The sequence below is a fragment of the Leptonotus elevatus genome, chromosome 11, assembly GCF_054856555.1.
Source record: "Leptonotus elevatus isolate MCC_2025b chromosome 11, RoL_Lele_1.0, whole genome shotgun sequence".
NCBI classification, from domain to species: Eukaryota; Metazoa; Chordata; class Actinopteri; order Syngnathiformes; family Syngnathidae; genus Leptonotus; species Leptonotus elevatus.
This window is the reverse complement of record NC_141249.1, coordinates 14,926,950-14,948,583: the sequence shown is the minus strand read 5'-3', so window position 1 is coordinate 14,948,583 and position 21,634 is coordinate 14,926,950. Positions and strand designations below refer to the sequence as shown.

General features: G+C 41.0%; 1 protein-coding gene across 1 annotated transcript in view; it reads right to left on the bottom strand.

Annotated features, from left to right (window-relative positions):
* Window positions 1–21,634, bottom strand: part of unc13a (unc-13 homolog A (C. elegans)) — a 48,850-nt gene that overhangs the window by 26,795 nt on the left and 421 nt on the right. The window contains exons 2-18 of the mRNA XM_086089531.1: window positions 14,440–14,469; window positions 14,243–14,342; window positions 12,296–12,413; window positions 12,068–12,191; window positions 11,889–11,959; window positions 11,146–11,200; window positions 10,599–10,628; window positions 10,241–10,436; window positions 8,175–8,294; window positions 5,207–6,043; window positions 4,137–4,230; window positions 3,618–3,664; window positions 3,468–3,546; window positions 2,737–2,742; window positions 2,500–2,574; window positions 2,134–2,353; window positions 63–290 (exon numbers count right to left, since the gene is read on the bottom strand). Coding sequence (XP_085945657.1) covers window positions 63–290; window positions 2,134–2,353; window positions 2,500–2,574; window positions 2,737–2,742; window positions 3,468–3,546; window positions 3,618–3,664; window positions 4,137–4,230; window positions 5,207–6,043; window positions 8,175–8,294; window positions 10,241–10,436; window positions 10,599–10,628; window positions 11,146–11,200; window positions 11,889–11,959; window positions 12,068–12,191; window positions 12,296–12,413; window positions 14,243–14,342; window positions 14,440–14,469 — 2,430 coding nt within the window. The remainder of the gene's footprint in view (window positions 1–62; window positions 291–2,133; window positions 2,354–2,499; window positions 2,575–2,736; window positions 2,743–3,467; window positions 3,547–3,617; window positions 3,665–4,136; window positions 4,231–5,206; window positions 6,044–8,174; window positions 8,295–10,240; window positions 10,437–10,598; window positions 10,629–11,145; window positions 11,201–11,888; window positions 11,960–12,067; window positions 12,192–12,295; window positions 12,414–14,242; window positions 14,343–14,439; window positions 14,470–21,634) is intronic.

The window sequence follows — 21,634 nt, the reverse complement described above, 5'->3', positions numbered from 1 at the left end:
AAGAGCACACAAGTGAAGTCGGTGTTGAGTGAGTCTAATGACCAATGTCGAGTCTAACGCACCCGTGATGCTGATCTTGGCCGACCATTTGGAGGTGCCGTCGAGTACGCTCTGTTTGATCTGCTTCATCTGGGTGCCGTGTGTGGCCTTGGGGATGGAGAAGACCTCTTGAATGAGTTCAAAGATCTCCGGTTTGTTCCTCTCGCGGATCTTCATGCGGTCTTTGAGGACCATGATGATGTTCTGGGTGCGATCCTCTGCGCCGTGTTTAGAGCTCTTCTCCGCCGCTCCTGGACGACGGTGAAAAGAAGGAAAGATTTAGCCTTATAAAGCCTGAACCATGAAATATATGAGAAAATTCTGTATTTATTGGTCCTTTTGAACAAACAAAAAATGTTTGGGGAGAAAAATTTACTTCCACATATGACTTTTTATTTGTGTCATATGTGATACATGTGGTCGCAGAGCTTTAAATCCTTTATATTTATCTATAACTGTGAAAAATATAATAATCAACAGACATATCAAACATATTAATATTTTCAAAAATCCTAAAGAACATTTCCCACTATTAATAAGTATAGGTGTCTCTCCTTTCTCAATTGGGGCGATCTTCCAAGGTCGCTGGAAAAGCAATCAGCTGGGTGATACTGCCCTCTAATGGATTATCTGTGCAATGCATGTGTCAGATCATATACGTCAGGGTTTTAATGGGGGGGGGGGGGGTTATATACTCATGAAATAGAGGGCTCAAAAGGTCTTGTATTTAATATCATACGATACGTTTGGCGTTAAAGGATTTTCATTGAACATCCATTTGCTGGATCTGTAACATCATTGCACTTGGCCCTAATGCAAGCAGACTGTAACTGCAAAAAGAGTACAATAAATAACCTTGAGTTGCACCTCTATCCACATGTGTACCATTTTGGTTAAGCAGCATGTGGCTCATCACCCAAGGTTATTTTCCATTGTGTTTCAAATAGTTGTAAACAATCGTCATCACATGGCGACTCATGTTTATTGTTCATGAGAAGACCTTGTATTCAACTGCACACCTATGCAATGACTCCTTTCTTGAAAAATAAATATATAATAATAATCAGTGCTTATTACAGTAATATATAGAAAATATTGCCACAACAAAGCTGCATACACAGTTGGTTGATGTGCTGTATTTATTTGAAAATCTGCTGCAAACATTTTTTCTAATTCTATTTGATTCTATTCTTTTTATCATTAGCAACACCAAAACATTAGCAAGTTAATAATGTTTACAGATATAGTTGCAGTAAGCAGTGCTTTTTAATATTTTGCCCCTTTCACATATAGTATAGCATATATGAAATTGCAGAACCACCGTCGCTGTAAATCAATCAATTATTATCAATGTTTTTGATTGATTTCATTAGATTGTGACAGCATTGTAGGTGTACCTAATGTTATGACCAGCAGAGATGGGGAAACCCACTCAAATAATAACAAAAGTTTAAAAAAAAGTACAGGCTCTGAAATGTCCTTGACGAGTAAAAGTAAAAAAATATTTTCCTATTCTCGCCAAATGCACGTCATGTCGTAGCTTGACGAAGAGCCAATTAGAAGTTGGAATGCAGGCGACCGGATGTAACGCTTCATATGATTGGCAGAGCCATGAATTGGTGACGACTGCGTCTTCTTCCAGTTCTACTATCTTAATCGTTTTCATGCATTTAAAACAAAAGTAACAACCTTCTTTTGAAAATGTATCGAGTAAAAGGTACAGACACTCATGTTAAAATGTAACGGATAAAAATTAAAAGTCAAAAAAATAAATAATAATAAGTACTGAAAAAACTACTTCCTATCTCTGAGTAAGTGCATTTCCCAACTACAGTAAGAGTAACATCCAACAAAAAGAGAGAGCAAAGGGAATGAAAAGCATATTTCATGAATGACACGTTTAAAAAAGAAAAAGAAAATGCTGAGTATAAGAGCAGTGGATGGCAAGAAAAGATGAATACTTTTTAATATCCACTCAAAGAAGAAAAACAATGCAAATTAAAAAGTCAAAGTGATGGAATGGGTTGCAACGTGGGACTTTGTTGTGTGGTGTGAATATTCAACAAGGATGCCTGCGAGGGCATCCTCTCTTACTTTGCAGACAGTCGGCGTTGAGCAGATCCTGGCACTTCTCGTGACATTTAACGCCACACTCGGTGCAGCGCATGCCCTGGCGAGCGATACCCCAAAGCAGGCCCTCGCACTCGTAGCAGTAAGTGGGCGTGGTGGCGGTCCACACCTCGAAATTGTGCGGGGTGGTGCAGGAGATGGGATAGATGAGAGCTTGTAGGGTCTTCTTGTAGACGTGACTCTTCTGCGATGGGATAGGGGACACATGGTCATGGCAAAGTTATGAGCAACTTTTTTTAATTTTTTATTATATATAAGTTGCCAATTTGAAATCGACTATAACATGTTTTTCCTATTGACACTGCATCATCATCGAAATGATATACTGACCAGTTCTTCATTATGCAAGGTGCTGGACGTCAGTGCTGAGGTGATGCCAGCCTTCCTGGAGTTCTGGACCAATGACTGATTGACAATGGAGGAAGTAGATAATGAACCAAATTAAAATGATTATTAGCGCGTTCAATGCCAACACAGTAAAAAATGGATCTTTGACGTCTGTATCCGTCAATGGCAGCGAATGAGTTTAATCAAGTATTGCATTACATTTGTGAGAATGTTACTCACCATAGCCTGCGGCATTGATGTGATGGCGGGGATAAAAGGGGAGAATAAGGAGGGAAACAAATTAAAAAAGGAGCACAATAATTAATTCATAAACAAGATTTTCGAGTGTGTTTATGTGCTAGTGGTGCCTCAGTTAAGGAGGCATGACCACGATGCACCGCCGTTACGTAATCAGATTGCAATTTTTTTTAAACTGTATTCCATTACAGTTACAGGAAAAACATGTAATCAGATTACAGATAGAGAGAGAGACAGAGCGAGAGAGAGAGCGCGTGCACGCGAAAACAGCATATGGCCTTCAATCAATCAATCAATTATTCAATCGATCAATCAATCAATAGCCTACGTGCTTTTTAATTACACAAGGATTTTTGCTATTTGTAGGCTGCCCGGGTCCCTATCACCCGCAAATAGCAGGGGCACATTGTATAGAATATATATTGTGATGATATTTATTTATTATTATTATTTGTCTTCATGAGCATACTCAATATTGGAGTAATCTAAAAGTAATCCAGTTACATTACTTTAATATGATGGTACTTAGATTACCATTGATGATTAGATTAACTAAAACATTTTTAGCAGGTAACTTGTAACTGTAATGGATTACATTTTAAAAGTAACCCTCCCAACCCCGCGCACATGGAACACGATAAAGAAAAGCCCAGCCTGTCTCCTGGAGCCGAGCGATGCACGCACAGCGGATCATTTAAAGTGATTAAACCCACCAGATCTCTGACCAGAGGCATCGCTTTCCTCTTCCTGAGGTCTGGCATGCTGTCGATGCTGTAAAGAGCACCGCCCATCCTGGAGAGAAAGCACGCACGTGAGAACTCACTCAGCTCCAGATGTTCTGCGTCATGGTCGCCAGCACTCACCCCGCCGACAACAGCAGAGAGGCGATGCCGACGCTCTCGCCCCGGGCCTGTGGAGCAGACAAACGGATGAACGTGGGGAAAACAGGTCGCGTCGAAGTCGCCAGGTGCCATTAGAGCAATTGCTAAAATAATACGATTATCAAGGCATGTCTTTCTCTCTGGCCAAATACAAATTACAAATACATGATGTGGATTAACACACAACACCCACCTGAGTGTCTGCTCCAGCCAGAGGGAGGAGTCAGAGTGGACTACATGCAAATCGCTATGAGTGTGGCAAACCACTGGAAAGAAAACAATGAAATGGGAAAACAAGGCTCGGGGTAAACACAAACTACTGAATAAAACACAGGACAATATAATCCAAAGTAAAAAAAATTTAACTAGGCGAGGCACTGGAACATTCCAAAAAAGCTGGTAAAAAAAACAAAAACATGCAGGAATAGATGCAACAACTTACAAACAAACTTATGATTGCAACAAATCACATAAATAGACAAACGTACACTCACGGCGTACCTCTTGCAACTGCAGTCGTACTCTGCTGAACAATCGCAGCCAGTTGGCTTTGGCTCTGGCAGGACCGGGTTCCATGAGTTCCCTCTTTGGGAAGCTGGAGATGTGGTGGAAGATGTAATGTGTATATTATTAAAAGGGAAGTCAACCCCCCAAAAATATGTTCTATGCAGCCCCACTAGTCTAATTACGGTATTCTGGGTCATATTGTGTCAGTGGAATATGAGTTATGCAGCAAAATCCAGCTGTTTTTGTCAATATGAGAAGGCGGCCATTTTGCCATTTGCTGTTGAGTGAAAATGACATCACGGATGCTCAAGTCTCACGTAACAACCAATCACGGCTCAGCTTCAGAAAACAGGAGAGTTGTGATTGGTTGTTGCAACTGTGATGTCATCTTCGGTCGACAGCAAGTGACAAAATGAGATGGATAAAAATGGCTTGATTTTGCTGCATAACTCATATTCCACAAAAGTGATATTAATCAGAATGCCATGTTTAGACTAGTGAGGTCACGTATAACGTATTATTGTCAAGAAATGTTAAAGCACGGCAACCAGATCAATGAATGGGGAAAAAAGTTTTTAAAAAATTATTTTCCTCTCAAGTTTTGGTCTGTTTACTTTATTTTAGTTATTAATTTCATTGTAATGTTGTTTATCATTATTTTACTGTGAGCTGAGATGCTTTTTTTCCAACTCCCACACTGTGCCCCCCATAAGAGCAGAGTCCATCAGTCCTCTCCTTTCTATCCTCCAAGTTAAGTGTCACTGTCTTTTTTTACGTTCTTTGGGCAGGTTGAAACAGAAATTTTTATTTTGTTGCTCTGTACTTGTGACATTGGCAACGACAATAAAATGTGATTTCAATTCCATTTCAATTAACTTCACCATCTCCATATTTCGTAATATAGTTTACGATCAATTGTGACAGTTTGAGCTTGGAATAAATACACACATTTTCTATTAGAACGTTTGTTTTGATGTTAGAACAACTTGAACCAGCATCACAGATCACGTTCACCTTTGGACTGAACTGAAAAATACCTCATCATCGTCATAAAACAAACTCACCTGGGGACAGGGGGCTCCTCTGTTTTCTCCTCGGGGGGAGGGGGGATGCTCTCCCCAGCCGGAGTTTGTTCCGGCGGTGGGGGTTCATCTAGGGGCACCTCGGACTTTGGCTCAGGTTCCTGGAACTTGTCATCGGATCCTGGAATCTGTGATATCGAGGTGGTGGTGGACGTGCTGTCGACGGAGGTGGCGGTGGTCGTAAATAAGTCTTGGTGGGCGGGCGCAAAGGCAAGGTTGTCAGAGTCAGACGTGAAAGTGGGCAAAGTGTCATCCTGTTTGATCGGCGGGAGAACCGTGGCGACGCTTAAGGGTGGCAGCTGATCGGGAGGCTGCTGCTGCTGCTGCTGCTGATGGTGTAAAGATGTTTGCTTTTCCAACGGAGGCCTGCTGGAGGACCCGCTATCGGCTGGGGGAGCCAGGGTGGCAGAGGTGGTCGTGGGGGGGTAGGGCGGCTCCTGCTCCTCACTGTGAGCGCCGTCCATTGGGTACACATCTTCGTCTTCCTCGTACGGCGCGTCCTCCTCATCTTCATAGTTGTACTCTCCGTCCTCCTCGTACATCTCGCCCTCGCCGCCGCCAAAGAGCGCTCTGTCCTCCCCTCCGTCTTTAACATAGCTCTCCTCGTCGCTGTAGACGCCCTGCTGGTCATCCCCGTCCCAGCCCGGGAAGTCCTCCTTGCCGTAACTGATGGACGAGTGGCAGGAGTGGTACGAGTCGTTCTCGTCGTAGAACTCGGAGCCTCGCAAGTTCTTGCCGTCCTCGGGGACGAACTCCTCGCTGAGCTGGGAGCTTCCTCGGCTCAGCTCGCCCGACGAGGCGTAGCGACTGTCTGTTGGACTGAGGAGGGAGAAGAGGAGGAGAACATAAGCAAAGCTGTGATATCAACACATCTGTTGAAGATGAGAACCCAGAAGTTGCAGGGCTTGACGTGGTGGTTTGTGGGACATTTAAGGGACTCGTGAGACGAGAGGAGGAGATGGCTAGCTACTAGTGGGAGAGGAGTGACTTTCGACAATCCGGCAAGCTTGAGAGTGGAGGTTGGAGGTGTTAGATTCGGAATGCATCTACGACCTTGTTCATATTGCAGGCTAATCTGATTTCTTAACCAAAATCGGACCCTACTGCTGCAATGAAGATATCATTTCTAGCTGCCGTTTATCATTTTGTCAGCACGTAAAACCTGTTAATGGCATCAGGATCAGTGCAGAATTGATTTTTAATTGTTTTTGTTTTTTTTACATTAAGATCAGTGCAGAATTATTATTATTTTCAACTAGCACTGGGCAAACTCAATTTATCACAGTAAATTCTGTAGATTAAATTTTATTTGGTTCCACTATAAATAGAGTACAATTTACACTTGGAAGAGAGTAAAATAATAATAATTTAAAAATATAAAAAAGTCATTCAAGGGTTGAGGAACAAACCCACAACTTCTGTTTGGGAGACAGCCAATCTACTCCCTAGCAGTGGAAAACAGACTTGATAAGCTTTGCTACCTTCTGCACCTTCTCAAACTTGCATCTTATCATATTGTGCTTTTTTCTTTCCTCTGTTATGTTTTTATTACTGCGCTTGTTTCAGACAAATTAAAATCAAATCAAAGTGCGCAGGAAAAAGAGACACAGCAATTATCTTGAGTTATGTTGTTTAGTTCCATCATTTTTTCCCTTATGATTTGCATATTACAGTATGTGCAATTTAATGCAGGGCTATTTTCCTTTGTCATATAAAAACTTCACGTTCTAAAATGTTTACGCATCTCAGCAACAAATACATCTGTTTAATTCATTCACTGCCATTGACGGCTTTAGACGTCAAAAATTCATTTGAACTATTTCAATTAATTTAAATATTTTTCCACTTTTGTTAACAAGAATATGAAAACCTAGTAACAAGTTTTTATTGTACATTTAGAACAGATATAAAATTTGTGATTAATCGTGAGTTAAGTATTGAAGTCATGCGATTAATTACAATTTTAGAAAAATTATCGCCTGATGCCCTAATTTTATATATATATATATTTTTGAAAAAAGATTATTAAAAAAATAATAATAATTAGGTCGGCCAGGCGATTACAATTTTTAATTGTAATTAATCGCATGACTTCAATAGTTAACTCACGATTAATCAAAATGTTTATATCTGGTCTAAATGTAAAATATTTTCCCCCCCTTGGTTTCATAAAATATTAAATGAATTTTTGACGTCTATAGCCGTCAATGGCAATGAATGAGTTAATAAAAGACAATCAACCTTGGGACATTGTGACGATTGGATTCGCCTGTTTTTAAGTATGACTGAAAAGCATGAAGAGTAAAATGCAAGCAGTGAGCCGAGGCGGCAAGTCCAAGTCTTAGAGAGGTTTGACACAAACACGTGCTTTTACGCTTGGACGCATACTGGTGCTTTATTGTATTGCCCTTATTGATTACTGTCATGTCCGTTCAATAGTACACCTGGTAGGTTGCACTTAAGAGGAGGATTGTGACTCTTGAACGTTTCTTCACATTTTGTAAAGGATTAGCAAATCTGACACATGTTATGTCCGGTACATTATGATTTGGAAAACAGATTGCGAATAAAAGTTATTACAAGGATTTTGATCTTTATTCCCTTTTTTTTTTAAAACACTGTTGTTATTCTGAACACAATTTAGCACAATTAGCATCTCGCCCATGCACTATACTCCACTTCATTATGGAGAATAGGCAAGTGACTTGAAGATACAGTAGATGCGGGATCAGCATTAATAGTGATTTGTGTGTGTGTGTGTGTGTGTGTGTATGTGTGTGTGTGTGTACATATACAGAGAGATAGGATAAGAGCGCATGCATGCAAGCACAGTGAGCGAGGAGGACGGGACAAGTCCACCACTGACGTCACAGCGAGACTAAGTCACAGGCTGGAGCAGAAGGAAGAGGAGGAGGAGGAGGAGGAGCTCAGAGGAGGTACAGAGACCCACCTATCGGACAGCGAATGCCTACTGTCTAGTGAATACTGACGACTGGTGCGTCGGCTCGACCCTGAGCCTGAGTCGATATCGCTGCGCCCGTTGGTGGCCAAGTCTAAACTATCATAGGGTCTGGTAAGAGGAGCAGGGAAAGGGGGGGGGGGGGGAGAGGTAGGGAGAGGAGCATCAGTAGAGCTCAATTTAGGCAAAGAAACCACATCGGATTGATTCAAAAAGGGTCCTCACTCACTCACACACACAAAAGACGGGGACAAGTTCATACGCAACCTGTATACAAGAGCAGCGCGCCGCGCCCCCAGCGCACTTGTATACACTGAAGCCAGGCTTAATCTCTGAGGGAGGAAGAGCACAGTGGGGAAAGCATGTACACAGTGGAACAAAAAATGGCCGCCGGGCCCAAGTCCTCTTTGGAGTGATATGGTTGAAGACTTCAAAGCGACTTATATAGGAATACTTTGGGGGGGGTTTGTGTTTGTTTTTGTGATTTCACATTCATCATTACATCACTACCATTAACGGCCATTTGAACTGGGCTGGCAGGGAATGAGCTAAGCTTGTTCCTTCTGTGTTTGAACAAAGCAAATACTCATCTAATATTAGGTACACCAAGACAATCTATAGAGATACAGGGCAAGAGCTCGATGAAACATTTTGTTTCTTATTTGATTTTGAGAGTTATACTTCAACCAGGAGTGGGAATAAATAGCTTGGAGTCTCTTTCCGAAGAATTGTTCTCTATCTACCAAATTGCTGCTTGCTGTGAGTGAGATGAGTTGAGTTCCCTGCCACCATACAGCGCTCATATTCTCAAATTCAGAGGTGGCAAATCCAGGTCCAGAAAGTAAAAACTCTGCCACAGTTTTAGCTAGCTAGCTAGCTAGCTAGCAGGTAAACAAGCACTATGGGAGCTAGCTAGCTAGTACCTGGGGCTAAAGCCAAACTGTGGCAGGGTTTTTACTTTCTGGACCTGGATTTGCCACCTCTGTTCAAATTCAGAGGTGGGCATTCCAACAGTACTGATGGAAGGCGCCCGTTTTACTGACGAATGATGGGCTGATTTATCAGTCCGTCACTGACCCAAGTCCCGTTTAGCTGACAACTGCATGCAGGCATTATCTTAGCGCTCAGTTCATGTATCGTACGTCAGCCATTACAATGGTGTGCTCCTCTCACATGGCCACATTAGTGAGGAAGGAATAGAATAGGAACATAACAGACAATATCAGGCAGACTGTGAGCGTTTTTGAAGCTTTTAAATTGGAACTTAGTCTGGACACCTTTTTTTTCTTGAGCGCTTGTGTGGATGAGATGCTCCAGCAACTCCCCTCTAAATTCCTTTACAGTCGTAGCTCTCCACAACACTGTGTGTCTATTTTTTTTGTAAATCATTTAACAACTTGATTTGGCTGTACGTCTGCTTCATGCTGCTCCCTGCATGTGATGTAGTTGCACATTCTTGACGCTGATTGGCTGTTGCTATCGCAGCAGTCCTAAAATAGTGGTGTCAAACTGTCATTTAGCGATGATGCAAGCACAGTTAAAATAACGATGACGGAGTGACGGACTGAGGATGGCGGACAAGTGGTCCAGCCACTTGGAATGATGAAAATTTACCACCTCTGCTCAAATTATTTTTATTTCTTTATTTTTGTGTTACAGTCCGCTTGCATTGGGGCCAGTGATGCACTGCATCCAGCAGGTGGAGCTGTAATTGTAATTGAATGCGCCGCACATTGAGGATGGTTTGGCCTTGGAGGTGGTCTGTGCTCCCCTGAGTGCTATTTTAGAATAGACAATAATAGAATGTCTCCATGATCACTGTGCAGGCAGTACAAGGAAATTCAAAGTGCTTCATCTTGTATGGCGCATTTTACGAATGCAATTGTTGCTCTCGTCCATGCGTTAGATCTCATCAGATTGCGTGGGTGTACCTACTGAGTAGATTCTCTTTCTGTATTAGCATTGCCGATAAATCTCCATGGCAACCTGAAGGGTGCGCGTAAGGCACTCGATTCATTGAGAGAAAACGGTGGCGTTGAAGACAGTGAAGCTCTTACCTCATGTCCCCGTGGTCATAGTCCATGTCGTGGACGTCGCCGTCATACGGGTGACTGTAGTGCTGTTGCCTGATGGGATACTGGTGCATGGAGGCATTGGGCTGAGATGTGGTGTAAAAGGGAGGCGGGATGCTGTTACTGGTCTCGCTGCGGTAGTCGCTGTCCCTGTCGTCCACCGCGCTGTCCGGGTCGTCGTCTGTCCGCACAAACACAAACGCAGATGAGTAGGCAGGGAAAAACCCACAAATGGCTTCTAAGCAGTAATAGAAAGAGATACCGGGGAAAGGAGATCATTATTTGCAGGTCAGATGGGGACAGTGAATGCAGATTTATGAGCACAGATGCATCAAAGACTTACTTTGCTGATCTCCCCACAGGCTCCAATTACCTGCAAGGAGATAAAGGGATGCATTAACCACATCAGGGTCATAAACAAAGTACATCAGCAGTCCAGAAACAACCAGACTATAAAAACCAGATGGAAATTGCTCGGTGCAGAAGATTGAAGGGTTCGAGACAGCCATTCATGTTGAAATCATGACTCAATCCCAATTGGCTATCTATTGATGTCATAGCGTTGCGCAACTTGCCATTACTCTTTGCCAATTTCAGCAGAAATTTCAAATTGCTTCGATGCTCCATGTTTGTGCCGTCTTCAGTAGTTACGTGACAGAATAATAAAGACGTACATACACTATACCAGCCACTTCATTGTCACTTCACATCGAGCAGTCACACTATGCCTGCTCTCAGTTTATCAGCGCCCTCCCTTGAGCGTTATTACCACCTCCCACCCAATTCCAAGCACTTGTCCAGTTGCGAAATGAGCCTGGGAGGAGTCGGCATCACGACATGCCACAAGGGAAGTTGGATGCAGAGGAAGTGGCTGGATGCTTCACACTCACAGCACTGCGTGGACGGTGGCTGGAGAGGCCTCTCTTGCTCCTCTTGATAGGCATACTAAGGGTTGAAATGCAAAAATAAAACTCAGATTAATAGATAACACATTTGTAGTCAGAGGTTTACACTCATCATGGAGGTTAATGAATGAAATGTGATCATCTATCCGGATCTGTTTTTCTGTGCCTTGCTGAAATTCACCAAATTTGCAATACACCACCTGCACCACAACTTAGACCTGCTTTTATCTGGTCTTAAAAAAATAAATACAAATTCAATCAAAATAAATAAAAATAAAATAAAAAGATTGTTCAGCACGGGAAAAAAATAAAAAGAATCTGGTCTAATGTCTCGTCTACTTTCAGTCACCAAATTGTCATAACAATTTAAGATGATCTATGTGTTATTTCAGAAGTGCATGTCAAACTAGTGGCCCTTCAGTACCCAAGAAGGAGCTTTCAGTTTGAAAAACAAACCTGTGACCTCTGGATTAGAGCAATCTGATTGGACCCTGAGTACATGCTAAGACATTCCAATGCCATGCAATCACTTTGCAGAAAAATGTTTTTCATAACTAATAAGCACTGAGATCACATTTAGTTCTGTGATCCAGTGGGATTTCCAAGACATTGAGTTTGCAGACTTTATGCAAATGTTCTCTCTTCCAGGATTCACGTACATGAGAGCAAGAATAAGAAATGAACAGGCAGAGAGAAATACGGTGACGGACACAAAATGAAGCTCTTACATCTTGGTCTCTCATGGCATTCAGTTGCTCAAGTTTCTTGGCCCAGTATTGCGCCTCTTCTTCCGGAATGTCTGCAGTGAATGTAACATTTGCAATGATGCGCTTGATTTAAATATTGAATATTCAAAGCGTTTCGAATCAAGACAAAAAAAAAAAACGACAACAAAGAGACAACAAACCTAGTGGCAGTTCGAAGCGCGTGTCCAGCAGCAACCTGTGGAAGGTTGGATCTTTGGTGCCGCAGATTTCATTCTCAGCCATGATCACGTTGGAGTCCAACGTTAACCATTGACCCGGACCCTCCTGGGAATGGAAGCAAAGTAGTGCAAACACAAAAAGTCCAATTTGTGTCTATTTGCCCGATGTTTCCAACCTATATGAGGGTGTATAGTAAACATGCCAAATACCTCATTGGACTGCCGGATGCTACTTAGTGGGATCCATAAGGTACCCACCATGGTGTCCCAGATCAGGCCTTTATTCCACACCTCCACTGTCAGGCCCAGATCCAGCCGGTTTATTTCGCTATGGGTCAGGGACGGGACGAAGGAGAAGTTTTAAAAAGGACAGATCAAAAATTTTAAGTTTGAGATATATCTAGTCACAAAAGCGGTTGATCTGATTGGGTCAATTGTGTCACATGGGCAGTCATTCCTTCTACTGCAATGGCCAGAAAAGCGAGCACGAATACCCCCAAAGTTGACAAAACAGTCAATATTGAAATTGATTATTTGTACAGAACAGACACGTGGACTGCAGCATAGAAGGCCTTCTGACTAACGAGGCAGACGCTGTCACACTCCAAGCTTCAAGTTAGCAATTTTTTTTTTTACAGTTACTTAGAACAGGTAGCGCAAAAATAACCTTGGGCATCGAGTCACATGCTGCTTCACCATGGAGAAACAAAGACAGGTAAGTAAATATTTGGAAAAAATCTCCTCATGTAACATCCCTTGTAAACAAGCAGGCAAGCCTCCGGAGGCGCAGGCTCACGGTCTTAGCTGATCTAAATCCTAATAATAGCCGCAGCCTTGATATGAAGATGCATCTCCGTTTCCTTGGAAGCTGAGGATATAATCTAGTAAATAGCAGCATGCTGTGTCGTTCGCAAAAAGGGGGAATGTGGAGAGGAAAATGAGCAGGAGAGGGTTTGGCGAAGGACAGAGTCGGGTATTTACAGAGAAAGCTTTTTAGCTCTTCTGTAAATTTCAATTACTTAAACTCCTTGCATGTATCAGCGACTGTTTTGGCATTTGGGATTTTCCATATTCATATCCTGCTTTTTGTTTTAAGCCTGCTCATAACACAAAAATACATTTGAGGCAACACGTGTGTGCTTGTGAATGAATTCACTTTATATTATTTACCCGCTATGCGAGAAATAGCAGATCACTTACATTTCATATTATAGTTCCATAGTATTACTAAAACCATGAATACACACTAGCTACAAACGTTGGCTACAAACAGGGGGAAACAAAGATAACTGACTTCCATCAGACCATCGTGGGTCATTGTAGTACCTAGCAGACATCTCTGGCTATAACCACAAATAAACCTAAAGTTGTCATGTCATGTTCATAACTCTTTCCAGAGCTCTTTTGATGAGTCACGACTGGCTAAATCACAAAAGGAACAGCCGCCCAGCGAGAGGAAATGCCTCGCGCCCACTCGTCTCATTCTTCCAGTCATTATTCAAAGTTTGTGAACACGAAGGAGCAGTTGAACACACAAAAAAAAAACAGACAAAATTGCCCTTGGACTGATGCTGTGCAGCGGAAACTTCTCGCTGTGAGCTTGAAAGGATTGCAAGTTTGGTGAGTGTGCCATTAGAGTGTGCCGGTATCCCTAATAAAGAGTTCAATGAGTGCATATAAATAACGGTAAGATGATTAAAAAATAATGGGGAAGAAAAAAAGGGTGTTGATGACGAATACCTTATAAATGCCACAGCTGAGCCGACCCGCTGAGGCCCGCAGGGTGACATTTGTGTTATCTATAGCACCCTCCCTTTATCTTCCCAACATATTATATCTGCCATCTGGTGTTAAAGTTGTCTATATTTTACAGACATTTCCACTCCCATACATAACACTAACAAAAACACACAAGTATATAACCTGGAAAGACACTAAATAAAAATCGGACAATTCCCTGTATGAAACCAGTGCCAAAAAAAAAACACAAAATAAACGGCTCCATGTCGCCCTTGCAGACATGATGATTGCTTCGAGCAATGCTAACTAACGTGTGGCTCAGTTCATAGCAGGTGGCAAGTCAAGATGAGGTTCCACAAGGAGAGAGGACAAACGGAAATATTGATGAAGCTTTACACAAAAGAGAAAGAGACTCACAACATAAAGTCCTGCTCCCAGCACGGCTGACTGCCACGCACGGCGATGGTGGTGCTCTTGACATTCTGCACCTTCAGGGTCACGTAAGTGTTGAATTTTTCTGCAGGATGTGTAACAATACCACGGATAAATATCCCAAATGCGTACAGTTGTGGCACGTGTGAAACCGGCTGGAGTAGTGTAAGCAAAAATCTTACCTTGGGGTCCATCAAGCTTGGCTTTTTTCACTGCAAAGACACAAAATCAAATATCAAACCCAAAAATGTCCTTTGCATTTATGTACATTTAGAAAAACTGCCTCAAAGGTCAATAATACGTGACACCACCAAAAAAAGAGTAACTCCATAAAGTCTGGTTTTATAATTATTTTTTATTTTTTGGGGCGTTTGAGGTTTATGATGACGAAGTGTTGTCTGTACTTTGTTTTGACCTTTAACGTTGAGCTAACTGCTGTTTTCAAGGAATTATTTTACATAAAAACTAGAATATTTGTAACACAACACATCATTTGCGGTGCTATCCATCTTGCCGTTTTCCATAGTGCTTGTCATCATTATTATTGCAGGAGAAGTGGAGCCTATCCCCGTTGACTTCGGGTGAGAGGCAGGCTGGACTAGTCGCTATCCATTAGCACTGTTGTATGCTAGCACCTAGCATACCAATTATAACCATAATACAAGCATGAAGGAGAATCGGAGATTGTGCCTGTTTGGTTCGCTTATTAAGATAGGAAAAGTTTCTTTTTCTGTGAAAATGTTGGTAATACATTTTTATCATTATTATTATTTTTACCTACACACCCACACTAATAGCCTGGTACCCCATTTCTTGGTAGCTTTAACTCATTCAGCTCACCACATTTTGGTTAATTTTGACCCTTTGTTGGGTCAAAATCCTCAACCCAATATCTGGGTATAAATAACCCAGCAGTTGCTTGGTTCTCTTTGGACAATGAGCAATGAGTCACATGCTGCTTCACCACGGCTAAATATAAAAACATTATTTCCTCACATTTGAAGCCTACATGCGCTGGCAATTACAGTGTGTCACATTGAAGGGAGCTCTACACTAAGCAGCGAATTTCCATGGCCGGCCTGAGACTTGAGACAAGTGCTAGGGTGAAACTTTGTCGTATAATGAACGAAATCCAGCGCCCTCCCCGCGCAAAGAACCTCTGGTGGCATCAGACAGACGTTTTTAAAACCACTGTGACGTCAAGGGCCCATTTATTATTCATTCCATCCAGCAGTGTGGCCATATAACCAGCGTCCCAGCGTTTAAAAGTAAGGCATTAATATTCACAGTGCTGACTTTTCATCCCTGCTGCTTGCCTTATTTCACAGCTTTGATGGCATGGTGTTCTGTTACACAGTGTACAAGCGAACATGCAACAACAAGCAGCATTGTCGTGATGGGATGACCGGCCTTCAATCTCTGCAACTTCACATTATAACAGCATTTCTTTTTAAATGGTTACATAAACTGGTGAAACAAATAAGCCCTCACTATAACCTTTATGTTGCCATTGTGCTCTAGTCTAGTCTTTTTTTTTTAATGTCATCAATCCATCCATTTTCTGCAGCACACGTCCTTGCTAGGGTCACAGAAAGGGCTGAATAAATTCAAATCAAAATTATGATTTTAATAGGGCCCGACCGATAAATCAGCTTCTTTTTTTTTACAAACCCAAAATATTTTTTTTTAACGCTGATGAACATTCAAAATATGATTCCCACGAAAAACGGGGGTGGAATTGGGGATAAAAGAACAGCAAAAATAAAAAATATGAACGAACATTGATTTTTTTATTTTTATCTACGAATATGTGAATCTGTGGGTGCAGAACTGCGAATATGCAGGGGATGACTGTAGTTTTACTTTGTAATATCACCATTCACCACTAGATGGCAGACATATCTTAGTTATACTATACTACAACATGGGTCGGCATAATATTTTTATTTTTTGTGAATTTGGAATGATATGCAGGACAAACATAGTACCTCAACCAAAAAAAAAACATGTACAAAATGAGTTCTTAATGTTGATCTCTTGTTCAACAGCTCTGTGTAGTCCTTGAATTGGTCATTTTTATGCAAGCAAACCCTTTGCACTGGAAAAAAAAAACTGGATATGAAAAAGAAAGTTATTTTTTTTAACAATATATTTACAGTTGATACCTGCTATTATATACATATATATATATATATATATATATATATATATATATATATATATATATATATATATATATATTAATCATATGATTATCTGGTAATCTGTATTGTTTTTCTGCCATATTGGTTGGGCCCTAGATTTTATTTTTATTTTTATTTTTATAACATATCGTCAGGGCTGGACTGGGCATCCGGCATTCAGGGCAGATGCCCGGTGGGCCGGCGTCTTTTGGGACGGATGCGGTGCTATTTATTAGATTTATTTATTTTTTACTTTACCCCAAGAGACCAGTCTACAATTTAGAGGAAGAAGTCCATTAAGGATTTATTACAAATGCCAATTTCAAATTTTGGTGTGGATTTTAGCAAGCATCATGGAAGTTGACAAGCTTGATTTGCTTTTGCGGGCCACATAAAATGATTTGGTGGGCCAAATTTGGCTCCCGGGCCTTGAGTTTGACACCTCTGACATAACACATTTCCAAAAACATCAAAGTCAGTTTAGAGTCTTCAATGAATCTAAAAAACAACAACAACGTTTTTGTAAACCCCTAAGACAATTTATTGTCAGATTCAGTTGTATTTCAAATGAATGACAGCACAAGGACACCATGCAAACTCTACACAGAATTGGCCCAGCCCTGTTTTGAAAATGAAACTTTCATTCTGCGAGGCAGCCACACGTCTGTGGTGCTTTTCTCGTCATGAATGTTGTTTGTGAAGTACACGGATCAGTTCCCTGGAGGTAAATTCTCTTTAGACTGAAGAGATTCAGTATGTCATGGGTGATTGCTTTCTCAAGGGAAGCTCTGCAACCCGAAGCCTGTCTCAATTTTCATCTTTTTGACCCTCGGGTTCCATACCCGATAGCCAAACAGCTACTTCCACTTGTCTTATAATATGTGTTAACACCCTGACCTGAATGATTTTTTGGTACTGTTTTTTTGACTTGTCTTCATTGCCGAGACTAAAACATACTCCGTTTGTTGAAGCATGGCTATGCTCACATTGCTATAGTAGTCTGTTTTTAACTTTTTGAGTTTGACAACAGGAAGAGAGGCTTTTTAACTCCGGAGGCATGATAGCATGTGCACTTTCTCCACCACCTCTCTTGACTCATTCATCAGAGGGCAAACTGATGGGCATTATTATCTCAGGGGCCTTCTGGCTTGACACGACTATTTTAAGAAGTCAGTTTGTCCACACTGATTATGATGCCACTCCGCTGTCACCGCCTGGGAGAATGACTCACAACGAGCTTCTTTGTCTTGATATATTGAGGCTGGTTGCCAACAGCAGAAGCTACAGTAGATGAATGAGTTGATTTAACTGGACAGTTTGAGAATGTATCCACTGGATTATAACGTTATGTTATGAAAAAGCGATATTGTCACCAAGCAGTGCTTATGCATGCGTCGTCAAATGAATGTGTTGTGTATAATTCGCAGGGATGTGAATATTTTGTGATTGACAGGAAATCAGTCCAGAGTGAGATGGCTGCAAAGTGATATGGCAGGGTTAAAAAGCAAAGCCTTTCAAGAAACGCCAGACGCCATCATGCTGTGTTGCTACTAATTACAGCACATGACATTTCATGTGCAATTCCTCCTAAATTCTCTTGAGAACAAGCTCATTTGCCGCCGGACCCAGCGAGAAGCCCCAACCCCGGAAGCTTCGTGCTTCCCTTCCCTTCCCTTGAACACCGTCGCTAAATGGCAGATGCAACTCGGGCTGCACCCGTTTCAACACTCCTCCTCAAATGCTGCTCCCCCCCCCCCCAAGCTAGTCCTCCCTCGCCCTTCCTCCTCACCCTCTCCTACGAGCTCCTGCTGCCATGTGGCGAGCGCGCACGTGTGCACCCTTCCTCTGCCTTTCTCTCGTGCTCCATTAATCTCTGTGTGTGAGCTGGCACAGCGAGCTGCATCCCCAAGTCTAAAAATAACCACTTCAGCGTGACAGGGTTGGGGGGTGCCGGAAAGAGAGAGAGGGGGGGGGGGGAGTGATGGTGAGGGGTGCACTCGCAGAAAGGCATGCTACTGGGGAAGCAGAAAAGAGATGAGTGCTAAATAGGTTCCGCAGAAAATGTGCTGATTCCGTTTTCAGGAAATCCGGGGAAATTAATTCAATCATATGTAGGGCAGCTCAAGCAATGCATATTTCCTTATATGGTCTACTTAAGATGTTACATCCTGTTACTTGGACTATCGTAATGTCTTCCACTTAAAAGCTACTAAAAGCTTCTCTCGCTTAGACGTATTACTGCTGTTGCGTAAAACACTTACAAAATTCTCGGAAAATGTACAATAAACAGAGGTTGAGGAGATTTGCAGGACAACCCTTGATCACAGCATTCCTGCACACGCTAATGAGATCCCAATACAAGAACTTTCGCAATAAGTTACCCATCCTCAAGCCTCCAAGACGAACTTGACTTCAATTATTACAAAATGTTCATCGGAAACTTGAATTTGAATTGAATTTGTGATTTTCACAAAAAAATTTGATTATTTTTTATTTAGTGTTTTTAATCATGTACGGGTATGCTAGGTTCACTAAAGCCTAAAAAAAAGTGATGTTTACAAAAAACATTTTTTTTACCTCGGTTTCAAAAGGAGACGAAAAATAACAGATTTTTTTTTTTTTTAACAAAAAGCATATTTGATATTCATTGAACATTTTAAATTATTTGAAGTTTACAAAAACGCACATGTCAACTTCATTGAAGACAAAAGTGATTTTGAATTTTACACAAAATATCTTATGTCTTATGTCCAGTTCAGACTCTAAATTGACTTTGAAGTTGGCAAAAACACAAATGAGCTTCAGGAAAGTTGACTGATATTTACAAGCCTGAGTTGTTTTTGACGTGTAAAACCGACTTTGATTTTTTGAAAGTATTTACCTGAAATTTTCTACATCGGATTTAATGTTTATAAAAATGTATGTTAGCGAGCTCTCCCATTTTTTTAGGTACATTTAAGACTCTAAAATTTGCTTTTATTGTTCACCAAAACATGCATATTAGGATTATAAATAACATTTAAAAAAACCTAAATGGATTTTTCAAAAACACAAATTATGTACCTTAAAGACTAAATTTCCTTTGAAATGATAAAACCATGTTCATGCATGTTACGTTACCTTCAGCAAACACAAAACTGAAACTTTGATGTTTCCATAGTTTAGGTTCATTTAAGACTGCAAAATGCCTTGAACTTTTACAACAACATGTCGATTACGTTCATTTAAGACTAAATTGACTTTGGTTTTACGAAAATATTTTAGGTTTATTGAAGTCTCTTGTCATAATTAGCTTCAAAGAAAACTCAACTGACTTTGGTGTGTAGAAATACAAGTATGCTACTCTCACCCAGCATGTTAGCTAGTTTGCTAAATAAATTAGCTTATTTAATTAGTGAACAGTCTTCATTATTTTTGCAATGAGATAAGACAAACATAAACTTCTATTATAGGTCAATATTTTTCTTGAAACAAAATCATTCTAATGTGGATATATGCTGAGTCTTTTTCATGTCCGTGTCAGCTAACGTAGCCGCGGTGTCCACATCGAAATCTGCTTATTCAGCTTGTGTGACAACACAATTCAACGCCTCAAAGTCGAGTTGCGATGTCACAACTCCGTTGCCGCAATATGTATCGCCACTTAAGCCGACCAACATAAAACACAATTTAGCTTAGCCGCAGGGCAACAATAGAACATCCTAATGAAAACACAGGAGCACAGAGCGGCCGAGTAGGTTGCCATGCCAACGTAAAGGCACCAGGCTGAATCTCGAATCTGACGTCCCTGCAATGAGCGGACCAGGAGCTAGTGTAGAGAAAATGGAAGAGTTTCATAAAAGGGGGGGGGGGCTCTTCATACTTCCTTGGAGGTTTCGGAGAACTGAAGGCCTTCACATTTAGACAATCATCACTGCCGCTATGCAGCTTATCCTGTTCACATGGAACTGGAGTTGTTGGGAAGACTACATACACACACCCTGGACTGGCCGCCAGTCAATCACAGGGTACGTACCATTCACACGACATTGGTAATGTCACTCAGCGGGAGCTGAACCCACACTGCCTGCAGAGAAGTCAGGCAAGTGAACCACTAGATCAGTGGTTCTCAAAATGTTTATGTCAAATACCACCATCATGACCGTAATCAATTAAAAAAATACAGTAGTTAATAAGGGGAGGGGTGTCTCTCCAATGAGAGACGATTCAAGACACATCTCGATACATTTTAAAGTGAAACATTTTGATATGGTTAGATTTGATGCACTCACATCTTTAAATAAAAAACAATTTTCAGATTCTGTTTTTTTTTTTTTTTGGTACATCCCTATAGTAGTCAAAGATTTAAAAGGATCTTTTATTCCTAAAAATATATATATATTTTTGTTTTGTAAAATTTAGCAAAATGTATTCTAAATGTTTTTTGCCCAAACTATGGCCCGGAGGGCTATTTGTGGCACACCGTCCACTTTTTAAAGGCCCGTAGCATTTTCTAAAAATAAATTTTTTCATAGTTTGCATCCATATCGGAACTGCAATGCTATTAAAAAAAATAAAGAAAGAAAAGTGGGTGTGAGCAGCATTTGAAATGCAGCTGACGGAAACGTTGGGGTACTACCACTTCTACAGTATTACTAATAAACTTTTGTTTTTATTTTTTTTTAAATTTGGTTCATTTGTACAATACAACTCAGAAAATCACCCAAGATAGTGCAATAGGTACAATTTTGACCCAGCAGTTTTAAGGTTAAAATTGATTAAGCCCAAAAAGCAATAATAATAATAAAAAAGGACAGTAAATTACTTTTAACAGTTGAAAAAAAAGAGAAAAAAACTCATCCATGGGCCAATCTGTCCATTTTCATAAATCAAATGTGTAAAAGTTTACCCCCTCCTGCTTTTGATGCTCGCTGAGCTGAGATCACACCAGGTAATCTGACGTCATCGTTTGAACTGCCGAGTTTTTTTTACTTTTGAGGCATGCAGGATTTTTCTGTGAATTGGACCACTTATGGTTGAAATCAGGACACTCATAATGGACTATAATAGCCATGTTCTTCCATGATGTGCCTGGACTGACATGAGAGTGGGTTGCATCTTGTTTTAGAGGGTTTGATACATTCCATAAATCAACGTTGGTAGCTCTGCCTTAATTGCAGTGAGATCTTTTACAGCGTTTTTGTTGGAAATGATG